A 12,660-nucleotide genomic window follows, 5' to 3' on the forward strand; every position below is an offset into this window, starting at 1 on the left:
GCGGCAGCGCCCCCCGGCGGAGGGGAGGACCGCGCCCATCCATCGGGAATGCCGCCCTGGGAACTGCGCCCCGGCTCCCCGAGCATCCTGTGCACAGCCTGGGAGAGCTTGTGTCGGGAAGGGAGAAGGGAAGGGAAGGAAGGGAGAAGGGAAGGGAAGGAAGGGAGAAGGGAAGGGAGAAGGGAAGGGAGAAGGGAAGGGAGAAGGAAAGGGAGAAGGAAAGGGAGAAGGAAAGGGAGAAGGAAAGGGAAAAGGAAAGGGAAGGGAAGGGAAAGAAGAAAGAAGGGAAGGGCACCCCCAATCCCTCATTCAGTGTCACCAACCAGCAGTTTCACAGGTGAAACGTCCCGTCCCCAGGGTGTGGGTACAAAATGGGCACAGGGAATGGACAGAGGGGGAGGAAAAACAGGTGACAGGACTCGAGGGAATGGCTGGAGCTGGAGTGTCAGGAGAGGTTTAGGTTGGATCTCAGGAAAAGGTTCTTCCCCCAGAAGAAACAGGCACTGACCAGGCTCCCCAGGGCAGTGGGCACAGCTCCAAGGCTGCCAGAGCTCCAGGAGTGTTTGGACAATGCTCTCAGGGACAGGGTGGGATTGTCGGCGTGTCCTGGGCAGGGCCAGGGGTTGGACTGATGATCCTTGTGGGTCCCTTCCAGCTCAGCATACCTATGATTCTATGAAATATGTCAGTTACACCATTTCATGCGACACAGCAACAAAGTCTTCAGGGGATGGTGCTGGCGAACATTCCCTGTGAGAGCCACGAGCACGGCAAGAAGTTTGGCACAAAGGGGCTGGGACTGGGGTTGACAAAACATCCAGTGGCTCTTACCCAACTATGTGCAAAGTGATGTTCTGTAACCAACCAGGGAGCAGTGAGTTACATCTGTAACACCTTTAGTAAAACCTGTGTTTAGAACAAAAGGAAAAATCCCAGGAGCAAATTCCTCCAAGGTATATCCACCAGCTACCTCTCAAAAATGTCTCAAGGACATACAGAGGAAGACACATGAAAAGCTATATGCTTCCAGACAGTGACAGAAAACACCTCAATTTAGGTGCCAAGGGATGAGAAGATTCACACAAGACAAAAAGCAAGAAGACAGGTTTGTCCAGAAAGGTCACTTTATTGGAAAAACCTAAAATGGACTTTAAACCTGCAGCCCTCCACCCACAACAGTGGTTTCAATGGGCTCCCCACGTTACCTTAACAGACCCATTACAGACATGAGCTGCAGTACAAATGTTAAAAGTGCAAGTATTCTGAACTTCACACCTACTTTTATGACCTGGCAGGAAACACAAATGCTTCACAGCTCACAGAGAATTCGTTCACAGCACTTGGGAGTCCAAACTGGCTCCCTGCATTCCCCACGGGGTACAAAAGACATCACTGAGAGTCCGATGCAGAACATCATAGAAGGTAGGGGTGAGGTTCCTTCAAATTCATTTTATTGCAGTAAAACCTCTAAAAGGTAGAGCTGTACAAAAAGTCTAAACAGCATTATTTAAGAATAACAGCACCTTACGCTGCATTTGTTCTTATTTAAAATTCTATTTCCCAAAAATACATTCCTAAATATACAAACTATACAATCTTGTCACTTTAATGCTGGTTTCTGTGATGATATAACTTTAACCTAAAAATCTTCAAAACATCCACATACTGACAAAAGCTCTAATATACAAATGCCTTGGTACCTTCATAATACCACATAAATAACTTCAAAACCCAAACTGCATTTGTAGAATTGTCCGGAAAGCAAATACTTTATGGTGATCACACGTCGTCCGCAGAGAGTGTGGGGATGTTTATCCTTGGCCGTGTGAAAAATGCCATTTTCTCTCTAAAAAAAAGAAGACCAGTTGTTAATGCAACAGGAGTCTTGCCAGAAATGTCCATCATCCACATGAGAGTTTATCCCACCAGCTGTTCCCACAAGGAGCAGCGGTAGGTACATCCTCCCTTAACCTACACCTCTTAATTTACTTATCAGGCATGAGGCTGCAGTTAAACTCACAACACTGACCTTACCAAAAGCCATTTCAGAAAGGCTCAGGGTTTTTTCCCTTCTAGATCTGTTAGGGAAGCAAAGGGCTGCTTCTGTGTCAAAGAAGCTGCTGCTAGGTGGGGAATGATATGGAGTACTGCTGGTTGCTTTGGTCATGTGCAGTGCTGCAACGAGTTTCCCTGACTCTCAGACCTTATACTTTGATATAAAAATACAGAAGTTCTTATTAACATTTAACTACTTCTGCAAAGATCAGACTTCCTCATCAGCATCTTTGTTATCCACAGAAAAATCATGGCAGCAGTCCATTTTTCCTCCCCTTTACCTGTAATTACCTGAATGACTGTACTTCCAGAGGCTCCTTCCGACTCTGCCCTCGCAGCCTGTGGACATCCTTGGCAGCAGCTCTCATCATTTTATCAGCCTTTAGCTCACACTTGTGTTCTGTTTTTTGCACCTAAACAAACAATAAAAATAAACAACACATAAATGTTTTTGTTTCCAGGAGGAATTATTTTATCCTAACTAATCTCCAAGTACAGCAGTATTTCAGCTAGAGGTCTGAGGGGTTTGAAAACTGTTGACTCTGGAAAGCATGAGCCACAGGAGCTAAACTGAAGCTTGTCAACCAACCAATGTAATGGAGAGAGCTTTTTCTAAGGTCTTCTTCCAGCCTTTGGTAAGAATTATGGGTGCTATCAGCACTCTCTTGGTGTCTTCTTGATATACCTTTTAAGCCAAAAGATCAGCTCACATAAGAACATGGCACCCCACGTTCCTGCTGTGCCCAAAAGCATCTTGCACCAACTCCCTCCTACCCCTGGTGCCATCACAGCTCAGTCTCTGCCTGGTGTCAGCAGAGGTGCCCAGCCAAGCCCAGAAGCTGGGAAGGAGCCCTGTACATGAGGGAGGGTGTGATGTAGAGTGAGGTAAGTGCCAACCACCACATGCTGCACCTACTGCAGGCTGGGAGGCTGCCCTGGCAGAACAGATGGCTTTTGTGACATCTCCTATGGGCACCTGTGCTAGGGCAGGGAATCTCTGTGCTGGTAAATGCCAGCTAACAGCCTGATGGAGCCCTACGTGGAAGACAAGAGTGACTAGTGCTGAGGCTTCCTTTAGTGATGGTCCAAAGTCCCCTATTCCAAAAGCCCATTTTCCCCAACTAGCTGAATGAAACCCAAAGGCAGGTGTTACTCACTCGTTTCTCCACCAGCCTCAGCAGCAGCCGAAACCTCTCATCGTCCTTCACCCACTGCGGCAACTCTTTCTCACCCTGACTTTGAGCTTGTTCCAGCTGTTCCTTCAGCTCCCTCAGCACTGAGATCTCCTGAACCAGCTGGTCGTGCCAGGTTTTTGAGGCTTGCAGGTCCAGCTCCAGGTCTAGGGAGGTGCGGATCAGACGCTCTGTACCGAAGGACTTGACTGAAGGCTGGAAAAGAAAGGGTGTATGAACACAGGGAGGAGAAGTGTCCCAACCACACCCCCCAGGAAGTGCCAAATACATCATAAGACCCATTTTTCCAACCATCTCTATTGATCCTGCTTTCTAGCCCATCTCAAGACAGAAAACACAAACTCAGAGTCTTTGACTCAAGAGTCAAAACTCAAGTGTTTTGATTTCTGTGTTCCCACTAATGTTCTTCCTTGGCAGCTCCTCCAAACCAAACAAATCCTGCTTGCACACCTTGATCCTAAGTTTAATGTCTCATCTTCAGATGAATCCACAATGCTGCAGAAAAACCTGTGATTGCTTTTTCCAGTGACGTGTTGCCTTCTGCTGGTTTCAAGCACAAGCTGTCCCAAGAAAACCATCTCCTTAGGAGCTCAGTATCAGTATCCCGGGGGAATTTTAGTGACTGCCACCACAATGGGCATAGGGATTCATTGTGTGCCACGGAGTCACTATAACAGGGTCACCTGAGCATCTGAGACATTCTCCTCACCCTCTTCCCCAGCTCCTCACATTTATTGTAAATACTTAAAATCTCAAAACAATAAACACAGCAAAACTGTTTGTGCTACTCCTTGTGCTCTGACAAGATGGAAAATACCAGGAACCATCTTCCTAAATTCATTGTTCTAAATTAATTCCAACTTCAACGTTGCTGTCATATTCTGTTATATCAAAGAATCCTTGAGAGCCTTGAGAGACTTCTCACACACAAAGAAAAGGTTGTGAATGAAAGCATGTGGCGATTGATTTATGTTTGCAAATTTTTCCTTTAAAACACTTTTCTGGTTTTTGCCAAGTGTCTGTGCCAGAGGAAAAAAAAAAAAAGTGGTGATGTTCTTACCCGTTTCACTCTGACACTTCGTCTCTCCATCGCATTTCGAACGAAGGGGGGCTTTTTGGATAGAGTTGAACTGTCACTATCACTGCGATTCAGCTGAAAAGGAACGTGAAAACCACATATTTTTCATAAAGAAATACAAGCAGTGCATACACACATTATCAGTGAGACCAGAGGGTTCTCTAAGTGGCTGTAAGCAGAGCTATGAAGCTTTGTGAAAGGCTACAGGAGACACCCCAGTCTGAGTGCACAGACAGATCCTGCCACAAGCCTTGAACTCTGTCCCTTTTTGGGAATTGTGTCTCTATTTCTGTACAGTCTAAGATAAGGTATGATATGGGACTCTACCCCACTACTGCTCTTCTACTGTGAAAGTAACTAGCCTGGGCAAAACAGCCTAGAAAAATAAGCTCTAAGTAATAATAATAATAATAATAATAATAATAATAATAATAATAATAATAATAATAATAATAATAATAATAATAATAATAATAATAATAATAATAATAATAATAATAATAATCTTTTCTAGCATCTGTAAAACATGGGACTTCTCTATTAGAGAATTCTCTTTTCTCTAATGACATGTATTTTAAGCTAGTGGTGGAAGAGGCAGGTTTACCTGAAAGCTCCCCCCGGGTTTGTCAGCTGAAGAGTTGTCATGTTACACATACACAGCCTGCCTTCTTTTGTGATTGTCTCTAGACCCTTACAAAGTGCTCAGCTAAGTGGGGTTTAATTCCCTTCTCAAGTTCTTTCTCCAAGCTGGGGGAGGAGGGGAGCAGGTGTGTGGGATCTGCATGTGCTGGAACACAGTAGCTGTGCTGCAAAGTAAGTGAGGTTTGTTCCTCTGGAAGCACCTGCTTTTGAAGCAGAGAGAACCTGCACAGCAAATCTGGCTCAGCTGTGTTCAGAACATGCCCATTTGGGACAGGTTGTGCATGATTAAAAAACAGCGCTTGCTTGTTTGCCAATTCTACTAAAAAGATGCGTTATTTATAGTTTATTCTAACCCTCAGTTCAGGAAATAATTGTGAACAAACATTTCAAAGCAGAGGAAGTGACATCTGACCCAACACATGATCTGTTCAGTTACCTTGAGACAAAGCACATTGGTGACTTTCAGGCTTCTACAGTTTTTTTGCTGACATTATCAGGTAATACCTTTCCATTTCTATCAAGGTTTCACATTCACCTCATGTAAAGTCAGGTGGACACAGCTCAATCAGTTCAAATTAGCACAGAACAGTCTTAAAGCAGCAGGAAAGGGTTTGATATGCAGCCTATCCATCACTATTTTACAGCAGCCCTTCTAGGTCAGTTTGGGCATCTCAACATGCTGCATGTACCACAAACACATGTGCACATATATATCTTATAAATTTGTGCTTAATGCTGTTAGTTCCAGGGAAAGATACTCTCTGAGAGGTGAGGACAGAGCAAATTCTGAAGCCAGAGGGGGAGAGAAGAAAGCACTGTCATGTTTCTGTGAAAAATTCAGACTAAGTGAACACTGATATCACCCATCACAGAAGCCCAGCACTTGCACCCTCGGGGTTGCCCTTTCCTTACCCGACACACGTACTGACTCTGTGGTCCCGGGGAGAAGGTTTTGGAGCGGATGATGGTGCTGCCTCTGACAAACTGAGTTTGGGGTGGGTTTGCTGCTCTTTTGTCTTTCGGACGAACCACAGTGGAGGACTGTGCAGGGCTCTCTGTGTTGGTCTCTTTATCCACCTGGAAGACACAGCCTGCAGTGTAAGTGCCACCTTGCCATTGTCCCCATGACACACACCCAGGGCTGTCTGACAGCCACACTCTCAGTCCCACAGATGTTGCATTCAAACCCAGAGATTCTTTTAGCCCTTTCCATGCAGGGTGTCCTGACACTTCACTCCTGGAACTCTGGCTGCTACATGGACTGTATTGCTCCCTAAGGGCTCCACATCCATTGATTGCTGTACAACACAATCGATTCCAACGAGCTTTGCCTGTGGATCCAGGACATCCTTGTGACCTGGCAATCTCACAGAGAACAGAGGTATGATTTTAAAGACCATTATCTTGTTGTGCATCTGCAGCAGAGATCCAAATCAATGTGTAGAGCACGTGTACAGCATACCTTTGACTACAACTACATTCAGAACTAAACAAGGTCAAACCACTGTCACATAAATGAAAACAGTTTTCGTGAGCAGCAAAAAAAAGGCATGAAACAACCCTACACTAACTGTGAGACACAATGGTCACACAGTCATTTACAAAGACTTTGGGTAGATAGAACATTTAATCATCAGTGATGAACTTTGAAATAACTGCTCACTTCAACAGCAACCCTGTCAGCTGAGCAATAGGTTTACTCATCTTTCTGTTCAAAAGGCCTTTGACTGTACCTTCTCTGCTATTTCCACGTGCAGCTGGGAATTCAGACTTTCTTCTGTTTCCCACAGAGATTTTCCAGCACAGAATTCTTCCTCCTCCTCTGCTTCATTTTCACTGATCTCGTCCTGTTCTTCTGGATCAGGAACCTCTTCATCTTGCCTGTTAGGAACAGCTTTGTTATTGAACTGGCCTGTTGTGGCCAGTACTGGTGCTGCAGCAGGAGTTACCTCCTGTAAGCTGCTGGACACAAACACATCCCCAAGGCAGCCAGGGGATTACACAAACTGGAGTGAAACTGCACCAGAAGGCAACATTACAGCCAAAAACTTCATCCTGATCTGGTTTCAAAAGAAGAAGGCTGAGGGTTCAGCCATGTGGTCTGGGCTTAAGGTGAGTGCATCTTGAGGGGAGCTCTCGGGATGCCACTAATCTCAGTTAAAAAGTGTGGCTGGACAAAACTGAAGCAATGTTTTGACATCCTTTTTAGCTCATTTGAAATCACAGCAGGCTTCTCCATTAACCCCATTGGCCAGGCTTACTTTTTATTTCAAATATTGGGCTTCATTAATGAAATCTGAATCTGAACTATTTAAACAACAGCCAAATTAATATTCAAGCAAAGCCTTGCACTATACAGTGAAGTTTTCAGGACATCCATAGAACATTGAACAAATAACAAAATTAGCATAGTGCCGTTGACTATTTTCAACATTTATCAGCTTTGTTCTCATTTTCCATGCACAGCCTCCAGAACAGAATAAATAGGATTTTTCACCAAAACAGAAACAGAAGAGGCCTCCCACAGCTCAGAATCATCTGCTCTTCCTCTGCACATGGATATCCAAATGCTCTGATCACCCCACAACACTAAGATGGTGGGATGCTACCTACCAGCTCTCTCCACTAGTTAAAGTGCTTCTGCTTTCCTCCAGCTTCTTCTCCACAGCTTCCAGTTCAACAGCTGTCTGCTCTAAGAGTGCTGAGACAGAGTCCTGAGGAGAGCAAGAGGCTTCTTGTGAAGAAATGACTCTCACAAACTGCACAGGTCAGAACAGCCCCTGCTCTCCTCCAGGGGCAGGAGGCAGCCCTGCATTGTTCCAGCAGCCCATTGCACACCCAGTGTGAGCCCAGCCTGTGTGAGCACTCCTGGCCCACCTCCCCCAGCACGTGCACGTGAGCAGCTCCAGGCTGAGCCTGTTCCATGCCATGCGTGTGCAAAGGTAAGTGGATCTCGACTCGTCCAGCAAGTTCATTGCAGCAAAGTGAACTGCCTGGTGGGCAGACAGGCAAGAGCTCACACAGCACTTACACCAGATCAGGCACCACATCCCTCAGCTGCGTGAGGAGCAGGTTTCAGTAAGTATTTAGCCCAGGACAAGGGCATATCTGTAATTGACATGTTTATTATTTTGCTGCACTAAACATTTTCAAGTTGTAAATATAAACACACCAGCCTTCCCTTCTCCTCTACTCTAACAGTCCCTCTTGTTAGTACTGTTTAGAAGAGACTTGCTTGATTAAAGCAGTTGTTCTTACTGTTTTTTCAGTGCAGGGTACTTCAGAGTGACTGTTTCCTTGTTTATTTTTCCTGTGTTGCTTCTGCTGATATTTATAACTAAGGAGGTTATACCACCGGGTTGATTTCTCTCCAGATCTGCATATTTCAGCAAGGCTGATTTGTGCTCCACCCTATTGAGAGAAACAACACAGTTTTAGTGTAATACTAAAATGAACAACTACCTCACCAGTCAGAAGAAGTGAGAGTGAAGATTCAGGACTTCTTGACTTTGGCAAGTTTGACAAAAAGAAAAATTGCCTGTTTATCCCATTTCAACATCACTAGTAATGGTTTATTTATGTTTATTTTTAGCATTGTCTAGGGCTTCCAAGTAACAAGCGTTTCACTACAGCAGTGTACAAGAATCCAGAAGTAGGAACAGGGCTACTGCAGCCAGGATAAATTACAGCCAGAGCTTCGAACAAAAAGAGAAAGCAACAGGAGAGGAAGACACCCTTTCAAGAAATTTGCAAGGCTGACAAAAGTCACTGCCCAGCCCCAGATGTTTTAGCTTTGTAGGTTCCATTCCTCTTCATCTGCTTTGTCATTTTTTACTGCATTACATTTAGTACATAACCTGATACATTCAAAAACCAAAGTAATTGGTTCTCAATTACACTACAATGAAAGCTTCCAAAAGGAAGAACAATAGTTAGAGTTTGACATCAAGTCATGAGAGAAGAAATATCTAGTGGTCTGACAAAGTCATTCATCTAATAATTTTTTTCCCTGATCCAAATTGTTACTGCAAAGAATTCTATGTGGGACAGACCATACAGCCAAGGATTATCAAGAACACTTATGTAATAAGAAATTGCCATACTTTAGAGTGCAACATTCTGTCTAATTAAAAAGATGGAACAATCACAAAGTTATTAAGACAGAGCTGAATACTAACCAAACACTCCTCAAGGTGAGACTTATCTACAGTGCAAACATCGACTCTTAAAGTCTTCTGGCGCAAAGCCGGGTAGGAGATGGAAACCCAAAATACTTCATTGTACACAAGATTGTCTGAAGCTTCCACCGGTCTGGTGCGGAACAGGCAGCTCGTGCTCTCCGAGCAGGGCAGGACAGCCACACGGATGGTCCTGTGGAAAACATGGCACTCAGGGCTGCCCTGCAGCTGTGCAGCTCCACACAGCTGTCAGGCAGAGTCATCCTAAGCACCGTGGACACCCCTGTCCTATCCTATTCCCTGGAGGATCAGTCAACCGAGAAAAAAGGAAGGTCTCGTCACAGCGTCGGAGATGGGAAGTGGCAGGAGTTGCCACAGACCTCGTCCTCCTGAATCTTGTAATCAGACATTGTGGTAAAAACATTGTTTTACGTGGTTTTTTACACCTCTGCAACTTGTCACATGCTTCTGTAGGTAGAAACAGCAAAAGTGAATCAAATCTTAGTCAGCACACAGCTGAATTTAAAAATCTTGTGTCCAGAATGAGTCTGGTAGAAGCTGCATTTTCCCACACCTGCACCTGTGCAGGTGTCCAAGGAAGAGTTCTGCAGCAGAATTAACACCCCCCCTCCACTCGATGCAGTTGCTACAATTAAACCTCACCAGCTAGTGCTAATTCCAGGCAAGTCTTTTCCTAGCAAACACAGACCTTTGGAGGAAAAAACTGCACTTTATTTCATTTTACAGCTCTATTAATTGATAAGTGTTGCTACGCATAACAAAGTACCCAAACATTTCAGAAAGGGTAAATATTTAAGAGTGTGAAAAGCCATAAGCCAGTGTCAGTTTTATTCCCGCTGGAATCCAATACAAATATATCAAGTGTGTTTATATCACCCACTTACACTTTTTGATCTTGTTGTAACAGCAGTGCTGGAACATTACTCAGCTGGATGACCAGTATTGCAAATTGCTTATTTTTGTCGTCATATCTGAATTGGAAAGACACAAAAAAGCATTATTGTTAGAGAGTCTGCCTTGCACTCCATGAATGAGCGTTCCACTTGTTTCATTAACACAAATGACATAAAAAATTTAAAAACAAGACAACACTATAATGGGACCATGACTGCCTATAATTTAAAACAAAACCAGTTGCATATTACATGAAGTCTTGCTACCAGAGCATCAGAATACAGAACAGCCCAGAACACCCAGAATTTAATTCAGATACAATGGACTACAGATTTGACTTAACATACATTGCTTTTCCTGAGGTCTGGTTAAATTGCTGTGTTGTAACTAAAATTTTTTGAAAGGCCTTATATAGTGACTGTAATAGAGGAAAGTTACAAATAAAAATACTTGCAAGTACAACAGTGAAGGTATTATGGGTAATCATTGTTTTACTGTGGCTGGCCACGACCAATGAGTTTTGTGTTACGTATTTTTCCTCAAATCCCACAAAAATTCCGCTAAGTCTTTTAAGGAGGGTGCCTCTGTGCCTGCCCTCCTATGCCTTACCCACTACTGGGATTCAGGTGTGGTCAGTGATTGTGACTGCCATTTACTCTCAGCAGTCTTCCCCCCACAAGCTGGACACTTAAGGACACTGCAAGCCAGCAAAAGGCTTTCTCCAGCCCAGCACTCAGTGCTCCCATTGCTGCTTTGCACCCTCATAACACGCTAACACCAGCTGATTTCCAGTGACACAAAAGAGGGTAACTGGTCCTAAGAACCTCCTGGAGCCAAGTGTATTTCTCAATTACACTACCAAGAGGGCATTAGTTAGTTAATACAAATAGGACAGGATAAACAGGGTAAGAAAACAGCACAGAAAGCACCATCTTTTAAATCCCAGCTATCATTCTTTTCCATTGGAAGGGAAATCCAATAAAAACCTGCCATGCTTACCTCATTGCAATTTGCACTTTAGCTGTCCCAACTGCTTCTGTGTCATCACTGTCAAACACCATCACTTCTGACACACGTGGTCTGAAAGGAATCAAAGACAATTAAGGACTTGATTTGCCTCTTATTGAAGTGTTTGCATTTAGGTGATACAAGATCTTTTCCCTGCCATTCAGGGGTTAGGGATATGGATTTTGTACAACTAGCAGCTAAAAGAAAGCTCATTTAAGAAGTAAGTGCAATCAGCCTTAGAGGTATGTATTACAGTGCTTATCAGCAGTAAGTCATATGTCTTCCCTCTTCACTGCCAAAAAAAAAAAAGCCACACACAGACTGCAAAAATAAGGCAGTGGGGGATTTTTAAAGGGTTCCCTTGACTGATTTTAGCAAAAACGGCTGACTGCCCAGCAAGAGAAATAAGACTTAACAACTGCAATCCTGTCCTGAATCATGACAGCAAAAATTCTCAAGTTTTATTAGATTTAAGTAATTCCTTTGTTTCTTTAAGAAATCAAACTGTCTTAAGCACATTAAAAGTGACAGAGTACACTGACTGGTCTTGCTGGAAACAGCTATTCTGCATCATTTTCCTCCCCATGTATTCCTCCTCCAAAGTTTTATGCACTGAAAGTCCCCAAAACTACATTCATTGTCTAATTGACTCAAGAGGCTATGCTGTAGCACATGAAAACAGGATTAGCATTCTTCTCTTCTAATTATTTTCCATATTACTATCTAGCACTCTCTTGGATTTCCTTGCTTTTCAGCTACAAAGGACACATGGAAAGCACATCCCACCCTGACCATCTAGAACAGGCATCAAAATGGCACTGAAGTCACCATGAAGGTTGGTAAACTGATAACCCAAACAACACTAAATAACATCAGACATGTGAGTGTGCATGGGATGCCTTCTGTGATTGCCACATGTTATCCCTCCTCCCCTCTCCACAGAGCTGCCTGTCCCCTCGAGGGGACACAGGGGCTCTGAGACACCCAACTGTCTGACTGCCTAGGTTGAGAACCATGGGCTCTAATTTACAGAAGCATTGCACTTCCTTGTCAAAGTGAATTGTGCTGTAAACATAAAAATTACTCATTTATCTAGAGAATTAATGAAAAAAATGAATGAATGGGGGGAATATGAGATGAGCAATTTTTTGCTTCTACAGTTGTGTCTTGCAACTAATGACCCTCAGTGCTAATAAAAACAGGAGGAAAACCCATGTTAGAGCAGCCAAACCAGGTACCAACAAGATCAGTGCCTTCCAGTGAACTTTTTTCAAAGCTCCCCAGACAGCTTGAGCAAGCAGTATGAGAGGTCCACAAACCCAGCAAGAGCAGTGACTCCCAGCTCCAGTGACAAGTTTTGTCCTCAGGGGGACAAGTCCTGCAGGAGACACATACTGGTTCCAAGAACTTGGGAACTGCATCACAGCATGTACACAGCCATGAGGCCCTCCAAGGTGCCTCTGCTGTTTTCCTTAGACATCCCAAATCCCCTCCCACTGACTGAGGGCTGTCACTGACAGCAGAGTGGCTGACTGAGAGGAGGGGAACTTTACACCTGCCAGATGGCTCCGCTACCCCCACCAAGGCAGCA

General features: G+C 44.1%; 1 protein-coding gene across 1 annotated transcript in view; it reads right to left on the minus strand.

Annotated features, from left to right (window-relative positions):
- Window positions 1-1,106: 1,106 nt before the first annotated feature.
- WWC1 (WW and C2 domain containing 1) overlaps window positions 1,107-12,660 on the minus strand; it is a 67,369-nt gene continuing 55,815 nt past the window's right edge. Inside the window, exons 13-23 of the mRNA XM_064671579.1 lie at window positions 11,061-11,141; window positions 10,052-10,138; window positions 9,147-9,339; window positions 8,227-8,379; window positions 7,582-7,682; window positions 6,702-6,849; window positions 5,881-6,045; window positions 4,309-4,401; window positions 3,213-3,443; window positions 2,347-2,468; window positions 1,107-1,846 (exon numbers count right to left, since the gene is read on the minus strand). Coding sequence (XP_064527649.1) covers window positions 1,780-1,846; window positions 2,347-2,468; window positions 3,213-3,443; window positions 4,309-4,401; window positions 5,881-6,045; window positions 6,702-6,849; window positions 7,582-7,682; window positions 8,227-8,379; window positions 9,147-9,339; window positions 10,052-10,138; window positions 11,061-11,141 — 1,441 coding nt within the window. The 3' untranslated portion in view covers window positions 1,107-1,779. The remainder of the gene's footprint in view (window positions 1,847-2,346; window positions 2,469-3,212; window positions 3,444-4,308; window positions 4,402-5,880; window positions 6,046-6,701; window positions 6,850-7,581; window positions 7,683-8,226; window positions 8,380-9,146; window positions 9,340-10,051; window positions 10,139-11,060; window positions 11,142-12,660) is intronic.

The sequence above is a fragment of the Pseudopipra pipra genome, chromosome 15, assembly GCF_036250125.1.
Source record: "Pseudopipra pipra isolate bDixPip1 chromosome 15, bDixPip1.hap1, whole genome shotgun sequence".
In the NCBI taxonomy this organism is placed as follows: domain Eukaryota; kingdom Metazoa; phylum Chordata; class Aves; order Passeriformes; family Pipridae; genus Pseudopipra; species Pseudopipra pipra.